Source organism: Sorghum bicolor, chromosome 1 (assembly GCF_000003195.3).
Source record: "Sorghum bicolor cultivar BTx623 chromosome 1, Sorghum_bicolor_NCBIv3, whole genome shotgun sequence".
In the NCBI taxonomy this organism is placed as follows: Eukaryota; Viridiplantae; Streptophyta; class Magnoliopsida; order Poales; family Poaceae; genus Sorghum; species Sorghum bicolor.
In genome coordinates, this window is record NC_012870.2 from 61,759,022 (window position 1) to 61,779,650 (window position 20,629).

A 20,629-nucleotide genomic window follows, 5' to 3' on the forward strand; every position below is an offset into this window, starting at 1 on the left:
AGTTACGAAGGACGTTATCAGGATACAAGAAGTGCTAGGCATATGTTACCCCAGTCAGCCGTCCCTGTGAAGATTGAGCCTGAAGATTAGTTATTGTGTTACGATTCTCTGATGTAAGTGTTAATTATAAGTATGTTTCCGCTATATAACATTGTTTTTGATATTATTGCTTCTGTTGTTATATGTGTGGACTTCCTGGGCACACATATGGCTAGCCTGGTTTTGTTCTTTAAAATCGGGTGTGACAACCTCGAACAATGTGGACTTAGAGTCTAAATAAGACTTGGAGTCTTATTTTTTCTACCTCTTTCTTCAATAAATATACTGCCACATCAGCAAGATACTATAAATAATATGTAATTAAGTGTCTTGGACTCTGTGATAGAGTCTTGCATTGTGAGTGCCTTTAATGGCCCCAGTGGAACTTGCCCCGCCCCGCCGAGGCCGAGCACACGAAACCTAGGGCCTTGTTTAGTTCCGAAAAGATTTCAGATTTTGGGTAATGTAGCATTTTCGTTTGTTTGTAACAAATATTATCCAATTATAGACTAACTAGGATTAAAATATTCGTCTCGTGATTTTCATCTAAACTGTGTAATTAGTTTTTGTTTTCATCTATATTTAATACTTCATGCATGTGCCGCAAAATTCGATGTGACGGAGAATCTTGAAAACTTTTTGTTTTCTGAGGTGAACTAAACAAGGCCCTACCAACTGGCAGCAATCCGGTGCGCCCGCGGCCGCCCCCCACCAAACCACCCCGCCGATCGACCCAGTCCGTCAGCGACCCATCCCATCCACACCGCTGTCGCCGAAGCCCAGGCAGCGAGCAGCGGCGTCCGTGCCGTGCGTCCGGTCCCGTCCGCGCGCGTTCCCCTCCCCTCCCCTCCCCGTCCCCGACCGGCAGATTCCCCGTCCTCGCCCCCCCTCCCCCGCCTTAAAACGCCCGCCATTCATCCGTTTCCCACTGCCCTCCGCCTCCGCGGCTCTCTCCTCCTCTCCCCGACCCCGTCCCCGCCGCCGCCGCCGCACCAAAGGAGCACGGACGGGCATGGGGATCGTGGAGGAGGCGCACAACCTGCGCGTGGTGGGCGAGGGCAAGCGCGGGGTCATCGTGCTGGCGCACGGCTTCGGCACCGACCAGTCCGTCTGGAAGCACCTGGTCCCGCACCTCGTCGCCGACTACCGCGTCGTGCTCTTCGACACCATGGGCGCCGGGCCCACCAACCCGGACTACTTCGACTTCGCCCGCTACGCCACGCTCGAGGGCTACGCGCTCGACCTCCTCGCCATCCTCCAGGAGCTCGGCGTCCAGTCCTGCATCTACGTCGGCCACTCCGTCTCCGCCGTCATCGGCGCGCTCGCCTCCATCTCAAGGCCCGACCTCTTCACAAAGCTCGTCCTACTCTCCGCGTCCCCAAGGTAACTCAACTCAATTCCCCCGCTTTGCTGCTTCCTTCATGATCGCTCTGTTCCATACCTTCATGATTGGGAACAGGGAGGGGAACGAATCGACTGCGGCAGCTCTTGATTTCCCTGTTGTGCTTTAATTTTGCTAATACAAGCTCTCTAGAAACTAGTACAAGGTAACCAGCAGCACGGAGCCCCTAGCCCCGTCCCCATGACGGCAACTTCTGGGTTTGGGAAATTAGAGCCCTGTTAGGGACCTCCAACAGAAATTCTATACTATATATGGCTGTCAACATGTCTGGCTTGTGGTTCACTCTGAGTCTACGACTAGAGTAGCGTGTGGGCATCTTTTCTGGAAGGATCCACTCTTTGTCGATATACTCGAAACCTTTCAATTATTGTGAGTGTGCTCTGTCACTTGTCACCACACTATTTCGAAGATCAGGATCGCATATTGGATTAACCATTTAAAATCTGGTGGCCCGGTATGGGCCGCCCAAATGGTGATACCTTTATGGATCATGGTGATCAATCATCTACAAGTACTTGTAGCTGTTAGCATGACCAATACTTTAAATTTGGTTACAGATAGTAGTTGAGTGTTGTACTGTTGGATCTGAAATTCAGCGGTTCAGTTGAGAAGGAACTAGGACCATTCCGCCATAATAACTACCGATAAGGTGTAGTACACAATATATACAAGGTTACCTTTCTCTCTAGCATAAGATTGATCTTGCCACTAAAATTTACAGAACTGAAATCCTAGTTGTAGATTGAAGATTTTAAACAAGTGGTCAATTGGTGGTTGCTAGGCAGTTAAAACTTAAACTGTTCGGTTCACTAGAGATTAGAGATCAACAATTGTTCAATTCGGGGTTAAGATAAAAATCAACCTGGTTGAGGTCATAAATCCTCATATAGATAATAATAATAAGCTTTGGAGAAGAACAAAAACCTATGTGTTCCTACTGTAACTATTACTGAAAGCTAATCCCATTATAAGGTGTAGCACATTATTAAACATGTGCAATTGACCTTGCTTGGCTTTGTTGTTCACCTTGAACTCTGGAGGGCAACTTAGTAACATATTTAGCGCTAGTAGTTCCCTGGTGATGATTTGAGTTAAGCAACAAATTAACAATGGCAGTGCAAGGAAAATGACACGATATGCATATCTGTCCCTTTAGTAATTTCTTTCCACCTTAACTATCCATTTTTTTAAATTTTCTTGCAGCTAGGAGGTATTGAACATTTTTTTTTCTTAACATGGTGACAGCATTATGTCCGAATGTCCTGCTTTCATGATGTTACCTTGCTGCAAACCTTCAAAATACGTGCCTTGCTTAAAACTGTAATGAGTTGCAAATGGTGCAATGCTGCAGCCAGCACAAATATGAATACTCTGTGAAATGTTTGAATTCTAGGATCAACTATTCAACATAATTGACGTACACCCTGTCTTTTCTAGTGTATGGACTAGAGAATGCATAACTAATGATGAGGAATAGAAAAGTGGGATACATGTTAATGAGTTAATCTAGTGCAATTCGGAGCTTAATCTGCCTTACCAAGTACTTTGTGTGCAAAATCTTTTGTTGATCGCAAGAGGGAACCAGGGGAAAGATAACTGCAAAAGGAAGTGTTGCTGAGAATCTTTTATGATACTTTTAGTTATGCTTCAGGTAAAGTGCTACAAAAACACACATATAGTTAATATACACAGATAGTTTATATGTCGACAGAAAACTGGCCCTTCCTAAGTTTTTCTGGAAACCAATGCGAAACTAGATTATGAAATGGGAACCTTTATGTTCTTGAAATAAAGTGTCAGTTGAGTAATCAATTTTGCCTGTATGTTTGCAAAATTATGTTCTTCTGTGTATAGCACTGTCACAGCAAAGATTAGCTTATGAATTGTCAAGTTCTCTTAAATATTTCATGTTAGCATTTTCTTCACATAGAAATAAAATGTGGAAATCATATGGATTGGATCTGTGATTTAAGTTCGACTTGTACTCACTTGCAAGCAAGGAAATTGCAAGGGTGTACACTTCTTGATGCGCTGATGTTTGAAGTTCATTTTATTCTTTTCACTAAAAAAAAGCGTTCATTTTATTGTGTAATGCAATGCAATAATTGAATCCTTTTTAGAATGCTCTCTGTCTCATGCCTCATTTTCCTCAAAAACGACTAATGGTCCTCTCCTTTCCTTTCTTTTCTCTCAAATAGAGATTATGCTTTTTTTGAGAGGAGACATTAACAACTTGGGATGTTTGGAAGTCACTGAATTTGCGCTCTTAGCAAACTCTTAGGATTTGTTTCTAACTGATCCATGAATCATAGTTCAAGTTCCAGATTTTACGTGGCTACAACAGATTTAGACCTTCATAATAATTTTCTTGCCTTCTATTTTGATTGAGTAATCACAGTTTCCACATTTTACTTGAGCGAAATAATGAAGTGTCATGTTGAATCCACAGTACCATGGCTATCCCTGATACATTTTATAGTTCCAACAGTTTAGTTCTCAAGTTCTTAGACCAAGTGACACAAATGTGCAAGCATAGGGTCTAAACTGGAATAAGTCACAAAAAAGGGTCTAAACTGCAATTCTCTTGAGAAACAACATGATTTACATGTGTACTAATTTGCAAATGTTACAAGGGTCATTTTTCTGAAGTTAGTTTGAGCTGATCGTCTTGCAACAAAATTCAGATCATAGTGAAGCATGGGCATTTGATCTATGAATTAACGTCATATTGCACTAGGGTAGTCCCTCCTTATATGATTATGGTATGACGGCACATGCCAGCATTCTTTTCAATAAAGCTTAGGTTTCAGTGTTATTAAATCACATTTTTGTCTGAAGCACAACTTTATCTGAACCTTCTTTAGATATGGTGAAACCTAGAAGTGAATTTCACTTCTGCTACTTGATAAGTTTCTTCTTTATATGATGCATCCTTTTTGATAAAAAGATACTAGCGTAGTGAACATCTGAATTCTGCAGTTCATCTTCCACTGCAAACGCAATTGAAGACCATGTTTGTCATCTAGTTTAGTGAACATCATCCGAATATCTGAAATATCCATTTTTTCCATCACAGGACTTTGTTCTCGAATCAGTGGTGCTCTTTGAATATCTATTATATTCTATCTTTTCTGGCTTTGTTTACACATAACTGCATCTTATATTTACCCTCACCTAGTCAACTCTGTCTTTGACCAAATAGGTACCTCAATGATGTGGACTACTATGGCGGGTTTGAACAAGATGAGCTTGATGAGCTGTTTGAGGCGATGCGATCAAACTACAAGGCCTGGTGCTCAGGTTTTGCACCCCTGTGTGTTGGAGGAGATATGGAATCAGTGGCAGTTCAGGAGTTTAGCAGGACACTCTTCAATATACGCCCAGACATTGCACTTAGTGTTGCCCAGACGATCTTCCAGAGCGACGTGCGCAGCCTCCTCCCGCTTGTTAGTGTCCCATGCCACATAATTCAGAGCACCAAGGATCTTGCGGTGCCAGTTGTGGTGTCTGAGTACCTGCACAAGCACCTCGGTGGCGACTCCATTGTAGAGGTGATGCCCTCTGAAGGCCATCTCCCCCAGCTGAGCTCTCCAGACATTGTAATCCCTGTCTTACTCCGGCACATTCAGCATGATATTGCAGTCTAGGCAGGTTGGCCGATCATTCCTCCAAGGCAATGGGCATCCGAAGCTGTCTACGGTCTCTTTGTATCTCACTTAATTGTTCAACGTAGGATTCACATCTATTTGATGTTCTAATAAGGTTTGAAAGGTGTTATGTAGTGTTGGCGGTGGAAATTGTAGCATATATGTCTGTGTAGTCCATTGGCCGTCTAATGTAGGCTACCATGTTGGATGCTCTGACATCTTAAGTCCTTCAGAAACTCTTCATGTCATGTCATTTGTGTTTTTTTTTCCATGAACCTGAATGTACAACCTTGTTGTATATGTTGGTGTGGTGATCATAATTTTGGGCTGTAGGATGTGCTTATATGTAGCTCTGGGCTTCTTTGTGAAGGAGATAGATTGGGCCAAATTAGGAAGGAACTCCTTCCATATATCAAAGAGAAAAAAAACAACATATGTAATTGCAAATTTGTCAACTCAGCTGTACCCAACCTGATTGAAACATGTTGTTATTGGTCGCTGTGATTCGAGTCTCGTTTCCCAGTTGTACTTGTCTTAGCCCCACTTGCAGACATGCTATATGTGTGGTCGCAGATTATTGAAGAAGGATAATGATGTTGTCCAGATACAATGATGCATTTGTTTTCATTGTTTTCATAAGAAAGAATTCTGTCCATTCTTCCGCATGATTGCAACTTGGCAAACTGTAAAGTACTATTGTGAAGCAATGTGTCTGCCCTGATTTCTGATCAGTTCAGCATAGGCAAAAAAGCTCACGGAGTCACGGTACTTGTGTTATTGTGTAAACTAGAATCATCGGCAGATTTGTAGACATATTTTTTTTTTTCTTTTGAGGGATGTAGACATCATTTCTGAAAGGACAGTAGACGCGTTACCCCAAAGTCCCTTGAATTTGGGCCTGGGCTGGACAAAAAACTCATTGAAGCATCCGTTGAGTTTGGGCTGGGCTGGACGAGAAACTCATTGAATCAGGATTGTAGCTTGTTTCAAAATTGCTCCATCTGCACCATTTTTTTATATAAAAAAAATAATATTAGCTTATTTTGAATGAAATTCAGTTTTTGGCACGGCTCAATATAAAATTGGGTATCAAACAACACAAATGAAATAATAACTAATAATGAATTAATTTTGAAGAAAGCTCGTAAAAAGTTTCACTGGCTCGTTATCCACTAGCCTCTATACATAGGTCGAGTCACAATTCAAGTGTTCATAAGCTGAACTCTTGCTTTCAGATAATAGTGGAGAGCTATTATGTGGGTAATAAGTTATTCGTTCTTGAGAATCAGTCAAAGAAATATGTTTATTATTGAATCTGAAGTGAACTACTTTTAATATTGGAGATTTTAAATACCTGTGAATTTTGATAACAATATCGACAACCATCAGACATCTTGTAAATCGTGTCAGTTTATATCTTTGTTTCGGTGGTCCCACTTTTATATCATGAGTTTCTCTTGTTAACTTCATGAGTTTAAACAAATGCGGTGTTTAGTCAAAGGTGGAAACTCTAACCTACACACAGACACAAAAGTAAATGAAAAGATCCCTCTTGGCCAAACTGCCATATCTAATAACCTTTTTTGATAATGTATAATTGTTCTATGATATCGCATCAAATCAAAACAGGTTTTTATCATAAGTCTGACAGAAAGTGAGAGAAAAACTACCCATTTATCATAGGGAAACCAAACTCCATAGGAAATAGAAGGAATTGAATAGGAAAACAAATTGTTCACGTCTATTTGGCTATTTCCTCTTCTTACCCATTCTGATTTTGTGGTATACCGATCGACCTTTTTATGCAGAAATGAAGCGTCCTACTCAAGGAAAAAGAGAAAAGTTGAATGACGACGGTAGCAGAGAGGTTATCACGGCATTTGATGCAATCAAACGATCGGTGAAAGCTATGTAGTTTATCAAAGTTTGCTATAATGCACTCACCCTCTTTTGGGAGTGTTTTTTTGTTGGTTTCTCATTCTCTTTTTGATCAGTTTAGAGTTTCTCATTCTCTTTTTGATCAGTTTAGAGGGGAAGTGCCTGAGCACTGTGTTGTTTCTCTTGTTATAAGCTGGTTACCAGCAAACCTTAAACCTTTGTTTTGTATAAAGCGGTACCAAAGGTCTTTGGTCTAAAATTGAACAAAAAGAAATGCTTGTATATAAGGCCTAGCACGCAGCAGAGACACCTGCTTGCGCGTTCTAAATTTGTCGGCAGGCAGAGATCAGAGATGGATGACCAAGTATGTATTTCACGTGCCGTGCAGTGCAGTACTCCTGATCCTGACCGGGCAAACCCTTTTCCACGTCTGAAGCTTCCACGAATCATGCTTAAGAAGACGAACTGACGAAGCATGAGCGCACAGGTCAGCAAGGCGACCTACTCTACAGTAGCCTACTACACTGAGGTACGAATCGTTCTTGACTCACCGTATGATTAATCCTTCTTGACAAATCAAGCTTTGCATGATGATTAGTCTGTAACTGAAGCTGCGTGGCTGCTGTTCGATCGTTCCCACGTGTAGACGATCGACGTTGACATGTCTGCTAGCTGCTGCCTGCTGAAATGGACCCCCTTTGGAATTCATCTTGATTTTTAAGAAGGTAAGAGCAGAAAATGATGCTCTCGATCAGTTGTGTTGTTGATCACAGAGTTTTGCATGTGTAGTAAGGTAAACCCTAGTGAAAACAGGGCACATAATTCCAGACTGAATTTTATCTTCTGAACAAGAATGAAGCTTCGTAGGAAAGGGGTCCCGAAATACTTTTATATATTTTGAAGGTTGATTTTAATTGAAATTTGAGGCCTTGCATTGCGCTGTGCATCAACCATTGTTAGCTAGTGACTGCAATTACTACTAATCAAAAAGCACATGGTGTTGGAACTCTTGGAGTAATAATGATCTTTTTACGCCACCTCAACTTTGAAGAGAATGAGATCTCGCAAAGGTGTAAAAACAAAATCAAACACGAAATCTCATAGATCGTCAATTCGAATGAACGTGAAACACTAGTATAATCCCTTGGACACACCTGACAGCTTGAACAAATTAAAAACTGGCATAAATAAATAAACTTTGTCGGAGATGGATGACCAAATACTCCATTTCACGGAAGGATTTCAATTTTCCATCTAGGGCCTTGTTTAGTTCCGAAAACTGAAAAGTTTTCGGAACTGTAGCACTTTCGTTTGTTTGTGGTAAATATTGTCCAATCATAGACTAACTAGAGTCAAAAGATTCGTCTCGTGATTTACAGTCAAACTGTGTGATTAGTTTTTGTTTTTGTCTATATTTAATGTTTCATGCATGTGCCGCAAGATTCGATGTGACAGGGAATCTTGAAACTTTTTGGATTTCGGGGTGAACTAAATAAGGCCTAGGAGTAGGATGTCTTTTTTGTTCCCCCTCCTGTGTAGGAAGCTTCCACTAATTATATGTAAGGTGAAGATCGATGATGCAGCCAAGCACGAATGCAGATGTCACCAAGACAACCTGCTGCACTGAGCTAGGTGTGGATTGTTCTTGACCAAGTAATTGATTCTACTTGACAAATCGTGCATGATTAGTATGCAACTGAGGCCTGAGGGTGATGGCTAGCTGCCGTTTGGTTCCCACATGGCTGATGTTGAGATTGCTTGCTGCTGCTGCTGATGAAATGGACCACGATGTGCAACGTGTGGAAATATTCATGTATATATATATACGGTATGAAAAAGATCCCTCCATTGTAGATCTTGGACTCCTTTTCAACTTGTATATAAATTAATTAAATTAAAGTAGAAGCAATGCACATGATTTCAGACATCTTTTTGTACATTATGACTGCTCCTAATAATGAACTAACTGAAGCTTCTTGTTAGATACGGCAGTTAGTTACTTTGAGCAAATGGTGTTGGACTCTTGGTAAGTTCCAGTCCGCAGTACAACGATAATAATAAAGAATCGATGCTTGATGCAGATAGAAGCTAACAAGAAGTAACAAATAATCGATCCATCACATGCATGCATGGAGCGTTCAAGCAGCCAGAGAATTTTATAATAGTACTCCGATCCGCATAATATAATATTAGTATATATTAATTACTTGAGCAAGACAGCAAGTAGATTGATCTGTTGACACTCAGCCAGCTGCCAGCGTCAGCATGAGGATGCAATGCACGGCGCAATGCTCTTTTTCTCCCCAGTCTGAAACTCTGAATATTGAACAGACTCAGGCTAGGACTAGACTGCTTTTGAACATATTTAAGTCCAACCCATCATGCACATGGTTTAAATAATTGTAGCAAGTATTTCTCTTAGATGCAATGCAACCCAAAGAAAAAGATTATTATGAGCTTGCTCGTTCCAGCTAGACAAATTTTCAGCATTTGCTATTGTTCAGTGTTTTTTTCACACAAAAATCAGCGAATAATATTTTTCAACATCAACATAAGTCAAATTTCAGCAAAATGAAGGTCTGGCAACTATTTGTTATAAATGTTAATTTAGTTTTCAGATATAGATTATATACTTGTATAATCCATGGTTTTTCTCCATGCAAGGCCATGCCTGACGAGCTGTTTCTTCTTTTATTTAAACTAGTCCGTGAACTCGTGCCCTCATACAGACTGAATCAACATTAGTTCTCGCCCCAGATACAAATCTAATTTGAGATTTTTATTGGTAAATATAACTCTTGAACCTCAATTTAATAAAAACTCATATGGGCTGATAAAATAAGATTTATTTTACTAAATACTTTTATCTTATAAAATCGTACTCTCTCCGTCCTGGGTATCATATGGATTTGAAGTAGGGGCTCAACCCTCCTCTGTCATCCAAAAAGAAAAATAGAAACAGAGTATATTATAGCTTCTAAAATTTATATTGAAATACAATGTATTCTACATAATTACTATATTTTGATTCGGCAAGGTTTGTTAGAAAATAAGTTAAGATTTGAGGAGAAACTTTATTATTAGAATAATCTATAGGTACATGCGTTATTTGAGGATTACCTTAAGTTGTCTTAAAATTTTTAAAACATACTACGTTACAGGACAGAGGGAGTAGATATGATCCATCATCACTGTACATTCCAAGTTAAACTCTATCTTAAACTAATAAAAGATTTAATGACGAAACTTTCCTCCTTTATTTTTGTTGTAAGAGGCGCACGAAGAAATTTCGTTGCTGCATGCGCGTGCCGCGTATCATGCGTATGAACTCCAAGTTCCCGTTCCATTGACATTACATACTACCAGTACTGACGACCGCCAACAAAACAAGAAAACACACACAAGAACAAAAGTGTCTCATGCGTTGTGAGCACGAGTTGTCAGAGAAGAAAAACAGAATACCCATTGGCTAAGGCGCTATATAAATAAGCTGTAGTCATCAGTCACAAGTATCACGCGCGCTAAACCCCACTTGAACGAATTAATACATAAACAACGCCGGATCATTGACGTACCATCATTGCTTTAATTAGTTTCTTCTTCCGTGTGCAATTTTTATACTGTACGTACGTACTATTTGCTAAATTTTGACTGACGAGGAGGCTTTTGCATATTCGCTGACGACTCTGGTACGTACGTCATATCTTCGCTCTTGTTGTACACAAAATGTACAGTGTTACGTTGCCTGCTGTGTACTGTGGTTATGCTATGCTATCATGATTGCTTTTCACAATTTTGTTCTTCTTACCTGAATGAAAGCGACAGAAACCAACCAATAAGCACCGGGCGGTCAAAATTAATTGTGCCATTTTAATAATATCGAGATCGTCGTGACTCTGTCTTCTAATTAATCAACATTAACTACGGCGTTGGATCAATCCCACTCTTGCTAGGGCATTACCCCATACTTGCTAGGGCAACTATCTTGTTCGGAAGGAAGGAAAAAAAACAAAGTTTCAAAATTTTCAATATATCGCAGATCAAAATAGGTGCAAAGAAAATGAATTCTGAAAAGACAAATAAACACAGTATAACATCATCTAGAATAGTTGCAAAGCCCATTATCCAATCTAGGCCTTGTTTAGTTCCATTTTTTTTGGTTTTGGGTACTGTAGTATTTTCGTTTTTATTTGTCAAATATTGTTCAATCATAGACTAACTAGGTTCAAAAGATTCATCTCATGATTTATAGGCAAACTGTGTAATTAATTTTTTTTATCTATATTTAATGTTTTATACATGTGCCGCAAGATTCGATGTGACGAGAAATCTTGAAAAGTTTTTTATTTTTGAAGTGAACTAAACAAGGCCCTGGAATGTGGAGCGGACTCTGCCGGTCCGAATCCCAGCTCTAGCTGCTAGGTCAATTACACGCAGACGCAGTCAAAACTCAAAACTCAAAAACTAGTCTGTCGCCGGTCTTTGATGCTGGCACGCTTTCTGTTATAAGGCTCTGCTCCTGCAGAAATGTAAAGAACACGTGATTTCATCGCGATCCAGTTCTCACGGATCTCTGCTGGAAGTTGCCATTTCTGAGAAGTTGCCGCCGAGTTCCGAGTGTGTACGTTACATGCATACAGAAGGGCGGCTATGCCTATGCATGGTCATATTCTTCTCTGGTTTCCGCCATACAATATACTCCCTCAGCTCACTCCTTAAATATAATACATTATAGCTATTTTTAAATAAAATAAAAGAGAATAATAGACGTATGTACTTCTCATTTAACTTTCTAATTTATTAAAATCTGATCCTATTTCATGTGATTAAATGGTGCAATCTAAGTTTACTTATAAAAAATATGGTAATAAGCACTTAATTACTTTCATCTTTCATATTTTTATTTATGTAAACATCATCTTCTTGTTTTCTAAATATACTATATTTGGGGACACCTCTCAAATTCGAGAATGCACTCTATTCTAGGACGGAAGGAGTAGAGTTCCTTTTCCATTCCAAACTACAGTATAGTCTATTTTTCTCAAGGGGGAGGGGATTTATATTAAATATTGGTATACTGTATTCCTAAATTACAAATGAAAAAAAAACTAAAATAAAAATACATAATATAAATATAATTGACCTTTTATTAAAAATATTACCATCTATAAGTTAAATGTTGATCACAATATATTATATGAAGAATCAAACCAGACTAAGTTATTAAAGAAATTTGACTTAGAACAAAATTAAAGTAAACTGCAAGTCTAATAAATGGTATTACGGTTAATCTAGCTACACTATGATGAAACTGAGAAATGAGTATACAATTAATTGTGCAAAAGGAAAATCTGGCACAGACTACGTATCTGATAACTAATATATAAGTTGTTTGGGGAACATGTATATTACCAAAGTGAAATAAATTTTGTACGTATGCAAATATTTATTGTGTTTTTTCGTTGACTGGTTCAGTCCCTACAGAGGCAAGGTTTTCCCACTAGTGGATCATATTGTTGGAGTAAATTATCTTGGTCTTGAGGACTTGATGATACAGATACCTCCATAAAAATTAAAAATAAGATGAGCTTGCTTCTGTGTTCAAACAATATAAATAAGAATTCTAGTGCTATCTAATGTTGTTGCTTTTAATATGGTTACGGTGATGATGGTGTCAACTTGGGAAAGATGATTTCTATAGCCTCAACAACAGATGCAGTGTGGACACACTATGCACAAGACTAATCTTGGAGTGCAAGGTTATCAAATTCAATAGTTTTGTTGGCCGCTAGGTTTTACTTCATTGGAAAGATCATAACTCATCCATGACCTGGAGTGCGATTGAGGTCAATGAGCACTTGATGAAAAGCTTCTTGATAAGCTTCCAAATGGATTTGTCTCACCTCATCAATATCACGTCAGCAAAGACCTCCAACATGATATCGTTATTTCTACACGGTACTACGATGTCGTCGTGGGCTTGTTAATCACTCTTGGGACTTTGCCCCAAGTGGAGGCATATGGCATACCCCAATCAATGTGGCGAACACCTAAAGGATGTCCTGATCCTTGGACAACACCTTAGAAACTAGCGTGGGCGTCCAAACTAAGTTAAAGGCTCAATGCATAGCAAGTTTGAGTCCATCTTGGATTCTAGGAGCAGCTCGCACTACAATGGACGACTAGGTCACATATGAACTCCATTTTCGACATTCTACCCATGCACGAAAAGATAATTTCATTAGCTAACCAATAACACTGGTACCACATCAAAATTTCTTAAAAATCAGCAGGAACAATTGAAAGAAGTCATCTAGAATCTATTGTGTGTCATGATCTTTCGGCCATTGGGTTTTGTAATGTGTTGGGACTCCTTTGGGATACAAATAGGGTCCTTGCACACCCCTTAGATTATATACTTAATAGTTGTCGTCCAAGTTAGGGTTTGACTTTTGCTTTAGATCAATCTTTCTTTGAGTAGTTGTTGTCATTAGTTTATGAAACCCCACGTTTTTCACTTTTCTTGAGTTGTGTTTTATCGTTTTCTTGTTTGCATTCTTCAATTTGCAGCTAGGATTAGCCTTCCTGGTGAAGTCAACTGGATTGTGGCATTGTTGATAACAAAAGGAGACGTGGTGCTAAGGTTACAATGTCTGGATCTTGTGATCTAAAGTCAGATCGATGTGTTGCATCTCCATCAAAATGATACTTACCTCCACCTAATGAAAGATCGGGAGCCCCATTCCCATTATGAAGCCTATCTTGAGAGGGGAACCCCATCCCCATTATGAAGCCTATCTTGAGAGTAAACCAAAGATGACCATAGAGTTTATTATTATTTACTCTTATAACAATAAATTACATCAATCATATACAACAACTTGGTAGGTGAGTAACAATTTCATCTAAAGATATGTATGGTCAAAGTTTTAAAAATAGGAATTACTACATGATCGTTTTATTAAGAGGCTCTACCTACTCAAGCTAGTGCATTAGTTTTGTGTTCTAGGGATATGAAATAAGAAAAATACATGTGCTTTAAGGTCTCATACGACTTGAAGTTACATTTTATATATAGTCATACTTAATTTATTGCCCTTAGTTTGTATTACCTACAACAAAAGATATAGCTAATTTTGGGTTATTTGTGCTAAGTCAAACTATTTTAACTTCGATAGAGTAATTGAAAAAATATATTAATATCTATGACATTAAGATGCTTTGAGTTAGATTATCTAGAATTGCATCCTTCATTCCTTCCTGAGAAAAGAAAACATTTTGTAAAACTAGATGAGTGAAGATATGTGTCCAAATTATATATAGAGGCAACTCTCAGAATTTAAATAATAGGTGACACTTTTTGTTGCATAGAGTCAAAGTGTTCTGGATTTGGTTAAATTCGATGTTCTAAACAGCATGTTATGAGCTTATGGCAGAGCTATAACAGCTGATCAGACCTCTCAGCTAAATGCTATAGTCCGCTATTCAGAAAATTCTTAATTACAGTTTCACATATTTAGTTTGATCCTGAAAATGTTTTGAATAATCTATCTTAAGAAATAGTTTCTTCTTGTGTCCTTCAATATATAAAAGGATTCATATATTTTCAAATATAGTTAATATTAAGTAATACATTCATCGGGACAATTATACTTCCACGCGACATTATAATTGTCTATAGCAAATTTTAAAGAAAGGAGTCCAATAAGGTGGATTATACTTTGAGAGTCTAGATAGAAAATCTTAAAGGAAAGAGCAAAGGAGATGGAGATTTGGTGGAGATACTCTTATTAGCTCGACAGAGGTAGAGTCTATGGCGTCTAAGTTGTCCTTAAAAAAACAAGTTGTCCAGTCGGAGGTCCGTTGGACTGGGGGTAGCTCAATCAACACGTGCATGATGCGTTCCATATCATGCGTATACACATGACATGAGTGGGTACAGGTTTGATCATATCCCTTCATCAGTCGAAGCAGTCTAAATTCAGTGCACACAGTAGCTCGCTCGCGCACCTTTCTTCTTCAGCTTTCCCTCAAGAAATGAAAGAAAAATACCATATCGATGGACAAGTTGCTCTTGCTTGGGTCTTGTTTAGTTCTAAAATTTTTTGTAAAATAGGAATAGTGCCACTTTCGTTTGTATTTGACAAATATTATCTAATTATATACTAATTAGACTCAAAAGATTCGTCTCGTCAATTTCGACCAAACTGTGTAATTAGTTTTTATTTTCGTCTATATTTAATACTTCATGTATGCGTCTAAAGATTTGATGTGACGGTGAATCTAGGAAATTTTGCAAAATTTTCTGGCAAGTAAACGAGGCCTTGGTCCGGTGTTCACACGCCGCCGCGTCTCGTGGCGCCCGTGGCCGCGAGACCGTGCACATGCCATGCCACCAGGATCTCTGCCTCCCAGGTAGCCCACCGGCGGGCGGCGGCCCCAACCGCTGACATCCGAGTCGCCGCCACTCGCCGCTGCGCTGAACTACCAGCAAGCAAACAGTAGGAGTAGTTTTCTATTGGCAACTTGTAGTCGTCTGCCCCGCCAAGAAGCAACGCAGCAGCGGCCACCGCCCGCGCCCCGCCCCGCACCGCATGTTTGACTCGCGACCCGACCTCTGCTTGCTGCTTTGATCACTTCCTCGCTGTCCCTATATAAATACACACCGGTCACCCCATCTCCGATCCATCCACGCCTTCCTACAATTCCAAGAACGTACGTGCGCCAGAGATAGTTTCCTCAGCACCCTGCACCTGTCGTCAGCCGTCACCGGCCAGCCAGCTAGCCGCTAGCCATGGCCGCCGGTTCCGAAGCTCTTCTTGACGCCACCGCGCTCTCCCTCTCCCTCGCGCTGCCGACGACGACGCCGGCGCCCGGCCTGGTGGCGGGGCTCAAGATCAACAAGGAGGACTACCTCGCCATCTGCCTCGCCGCGCTCGCCGGTACCCGAGGAACCGGCCTCAGCAACAAGGCGGTCGTCGCTGGGTTCGGCCTCCCGCAGCACCAGGGACAGGGACACGGCAATAATAATAATAAGCAGCAGCAGTGGTGCCCACCGCCGGCGGCGCTGGCGCACGAGGAGCAGCTCCGGTTCCGGTGCGCGGTGTGCGGGAAGGCCTTCGCGTCGTACCAGGCGCTCGGCGGCCACAAGTCCAGCCACCGCAAGCCGCCCACGCCGGAGCAGTACGCCGCCGCCGCGGCGGCGCAGCAGCAGGAGGCGGTTTCCGCGCCCGACTCCGAGGAGACGACGACGACGACGACGTCGTCGTCGGGAGGGACGACTTCTACCGGTGGGCCGCACCGGTGCACCATCTGCCGGAAGGGGTTCGCCACGGGCCAGGCGCTCGGCGGCCACAAGCGCTGCCACTACTGGGACGGCACGTCGTCGGTGTCCGTCTCCATGTCGGCGTCGGCGTCCGCTACGGGGTCGTCGTCGGCCGTCACCGTCAGGAACTTTGACCTCAACCTGATGCCTGTGCCGGAGAACGCCGGCATGAAGAGATGGGTCGAGGAGGAGGAGGTGCAGAGTCCACTGCCCATCAAGAAGCGCAGGATCTTGGATTAGTTTAACTCTCACTGCCTACTTTTGAGATCGTGTGTCCATAAATCTCGGATTCTCAGTTCATGTAAAAATGATTGATTTGTTCTTTTACACTAATATAAATTATTTGCTTTTTCTATAGTATATATACTAAAAGTGCCTACTTGCCCGTCTGTGTGCTCTAGAAGATTTTTGGGATCAAGATCTTGAACTCTTCTCCTCTCCTCTTAATAATCGACACTTCAACTCCCGTGTCTCTCCGTATTCTGATTCAACTAATTTGATTAGTTGTTGACGACTTTTTATTATAAAAAACAACGGGAAGTCATAACTCAAATTTGGAAGACACCAAACTTGGACGATGAAGTATTTTCAGCCAAAAACAAACCACCGATCGACTTCCAATCGACGAAAATCGAAAACATTCTAACTAATCAGATCAGGCATGAAAATTTTCAAAGGGATGTGGACAAGTACCGTGTAGCTAGGAAACACCTGCTGGTATTTTACCAAACCACGTAACTTAACTAAGAACAACTCCAACTCCAACAGTTTTGCAAATTTTGTTTGACAAATATTGTTATTTGCCAACTCCCAAAACAATATGGGGAGGAAACAAAAAGGACATCTCCAAGTGTTTGGTAATTTTGACTTGGCAAAAGATCAACGAAGAAGCATCAAGTTGTCACCTTGCTATAAAAGCACGCGCATGCAGAATGCCAAGCCTATTCTAGGTGTGCATAAAGGCCAAGAAAGGAGGAGAATTTGCCAACTTGCTTAAATGCCAAACCCAATTGCCAAACTGTTGGATAGGAGATTTTGAGAGTTTTGGCAAAAAAAAACAAGAATGCCAAACCTATTTGCAAAACTGTTGAAGTTGCTCATCAATCGTGTGGATAATCTGCCAAGCGGTGTCAAGGATCAAGTATTCAGTCATATTTGAATCTCTGACGGTTTAGGTCAACAAGAAGGACGATTTAATAAAACAGTTATAGTGGTATTTGTCTACCTGGATTCACACTACTACAACAAAGCTTCAGAGGCAGCAACATCATCCACAAGAACTGATTTATTTAGAGGTGGCAATAATGTCCGTCTCTGAATAATCATCTACTCCTAGAGCTTGTTGTGGGCTACAGTGTCCCCGTAAATTAGAAAAAAGAAAACTGGCACCCTATAGCCAAGAGTTTGTTGTCGAGCTCATCATTTTGGTGTCCTGGAGCCACCATGGGGCATGGAACTGGCCACTCCTCTGCCAAGCCCACCATGCGAAGGTCCTCCATCGTGATCCTCAGCTCGAATGAGATGATGAGCCCCTACTCACAAACCTCCCCATCCTTGGCCTCAACTCGTTTGCCCTGTGATTGAGGAGAGTGGGAGAAGGGGGTTGGTAGGAGATGGAGGTGCCCTAAATGAAGCAGAACCTAAAAGAGTGAAAAAGTTGAAGCCACCACTAGAGAGTGTGCGCCACTTCTAGAGTAGGGCATAGGTTGTGTGGGCCACATGCATGCCACCGTTAGAGGAGGGCAGCAGCTACGTAGGCCACTTCTCCAAAGAGGCTGACAAGAAGAAAGGGGCCACACACTCCCATCTCCTCTTCGATAGAGAACACACAATCACTTGTTGTGCCGTGTCATGCTACAACTCTAGCATCCTGTCACGCTCCAGACCTTTGCCAAGCCTGCTAGGAGATTTCTCACATTACTATGGGTGGAAGGTTGGTCGGCACGGCCCCACGGCTCCCAGTCTCCTTGGTTGTCCATGACCGTTGGTGCTAAGGTTGAGGTTGCTTAGGGAGTTTGTGGAGCTCTGTCGCTTGCCTGGCCTAAGTCATTTTTTTCAAGGCCATGAGGTTGTTCGGTTATAGGGCAGCCTTGGGCCTCTTAGGCCTTTTGCACTATCTAGAGGGTGTGCGCGAGTGCACTCGCTAGTGTAGCTCTCGAGCTCCTCACGATTAATGAAGTCAGTTCGGAAGTTGATCGTAGTTTTATGATGCCATCCAAGAGTTTATGTGACCCCAGCCCACGTACTCAACAAGTGAGGTTATGTGTTGCTGCTACTAGTTAGAGATGATTGAGGAGAGTAAGAGAAGGGCGTTGGTGGGAGAAGAAGGCGCCTCTTGTGAAGCTTAACTTAAAAGGGTGGAGAAGTTAGAATAAATAAATAAATATGGATCTTGACACATCACATCCCTATGTGCACGTGCACCACATGCCATCACCATGGGGAGGGCATGTGCCACTACTAGAGTAGGGCATAGGCTATTAGGCTGCATGGGCCACGGGCATGACAACACCGATGGAAGGCATAGATCATCCACCTCTCAATAGAGGAATTGTGCTCACGTGCTTCCACTAGATCTCCATACGCGGTCTTGGATCTCTACACTCTATATCATCGAAGGAGAGGGTGTGTGAGGGGCTAAGACTGTGGGCCTCTACTATAGGGAGGGGGCATTAGTAATGGCGAGGCACACGACGGAGGGGTTTGGTGGTTTCTTGAGAGTTTAGGTTGTTTTCTAGTAGTAGGTGTTTAGACCACCTCTAAATTCAAAATAAGACTTGATTTACAAATTTGACCTATGAATTGATTTACAGATGTGTTGGTCCATATATACCTGCCGCTTTAATTGAAATTCTAAGTCCCTTAAAATCACTTATATAATGCAAAATAATAACTCCACGGTAGAAGTACGGCATGCTTTAGAATTTGGCGAGAAATGGATGGACGAGGAACTTCGTACACGTCAGCACAAACACACACATAGTACAGTATATCTGTAGAAAGTCGGAACCGTGGAGCGCCGGCGGGCTGCTGCAAAAATAAGGTCAAGTACACGCAGTCAAAAGGTGGTCCTGTTCATTGACCGCACACACGGATGCATTGCATGTCTCTATCCTTCTTTCGTTTCGTCCGGAAATGGCAAAAGGCTACTAGCACGCAGAAATGCAAAAACACGTGTTGTATTGTATAGCCAGCCCCAGGTTATAGAGAAGAGAACGGATGAGTGTGCTACCCGGCCGGGGTCTCAAATTTGCCATTTCCGGGAAGCTGCAAGAGTGCCGTAGGACAGCGAAACAAGTCATATCTATTCGCCACTTTTGCATATTGATTGACCAAATTAGGCGATTGGTTCACTGTATCGGCATGCATACAAATCGTAGCTACTCCAGGAATGTTAAACGTATTGCATGTAGAGTCTTGTTTAGTTCCCAAAATATTTTACAAAATTTTTCATATTCCTCGTTATATTAATTTTTACGACACATGAATGAAACACTAAATATAGATAAAAGAAATAACTAATTATACAGTTTATCTTTAATTTACGAGATAAATCTTTTAAATCTAATTATTTTATAGTTAGATAATATTTGTCAAATACAAATAAAAATAATACTATTTCTATTTTGCAATTTTTTTTGAAATAAACAAGGCCATGGTACCCTATACTATGGTAGTAATGATGAAAACGGTCGGAAACGGTCGAAAAACTCTAAAATTGTTTTCTACTTTTACATTTGAAATACGAAAACGAAAACGGTAAAGTCGGACACGAAAACGAACATGAACTTACGAAATATCGAGAATTTCGAAAACGAACCAATTCGATCGGATTTATGTCGAACACGGTCAATATACAAAAACTCAATACGAAATACCGATATAGTACCAAGTGCATGACTAAGTATATACAGGATCAAGTTCAAGTGCATATAATGATTAAAAAGTGCATGATCCTTGGTCTTAGGTATTTAATACAATAGTCCGCACATAAATACAAGTCTAGAATAAGCAATTAATAGCTAGCAGAAACGCAACTAGCCACCAGTACAAAGAACACAGATGCATGGTGAGTAGTCTGTAATTGGGCTGTGTGACCCTATAGTTGATAAAATTCGGTTTAAACCAAATTTTAAATTTAAAATATTTCAAATTAAAAGTAGAAAAGTAGAAAACGGTCGAAAAATGTCAAAATCGTTTTCTACTTTTACATTTAAAATACGAAATATCTAAAATACGAAAACGAAACGATAAAGTCAGACAATAAAATACAAATTCGATCCGATCAAATATAGAGCGGTTCAGTTCGGTTCGATATTTTCGTTAGTATATGGGCAA

At 40.9% G+C, this 20,629-nt stretch overlaps 2 protein-coding genes across 2 annotated transcripts; both read left to right on the forward strand.

Moving 5' to 3' along the window:
* LOC8066256 (probable esterase D14L) lies at nucleotides 901-5,543 on the forward strand. Its single transcript, XM_002465043.2, has 2 exons — nucleotides 901-1,422; nucleotides 4,644-5,543. Exons 1-2 carry the CDS (start codon nucleotides 1,052-1,054, stop codon nucleotides 5,086-5,088), a joined length of 816 nt encoding a protein of 271 aa, XP_002465088.1. The 5' UTR covers nucleotides 901-1,051; the 3' UTR covers nucleotides 5,089-5,543.
* LOC8066257 (zinc finger protein ZAT10) lies at nucleotides 15,660-16,653 on the forward strand. The gene has a single exon (XM_002465044.2). It carries the CDS (start codon nucleotides 15,761-15,763, stop codon nucleotides 16,529-16,531), a length of 771 nt encoding a protein of 256 aa, XP_002465089.1. The 5' UTR covers nucleotides 15,660-15,760; the 3' UTR covers nucleotides 16,532-16,653.

Bases quoted from the DNA above. Each gene is read 5' to 3' on its own strand.
- LOC8066257 (XM_002465044.2), top strand. From the start codon at position 15,761: ATGGCCGCCGGTTCCGAAGCTCTTCTTGACGCCACCGCGCTCTCCCTC.
- LOC8066256 (XM_002465043.2), top strand. From the start codon at position 1,052: ATGGGGATCGTGGAGGAGGCGCACAACCTGCGCGTGGTGGGCGAGGGC. The intron at 1,423-4,643 runs GTAACTCAACTC...TTGACCAAATAG, and splicing joins CTACTCTCCGCGTCCCCAAG to GTACCTCAATGATGTGGACT.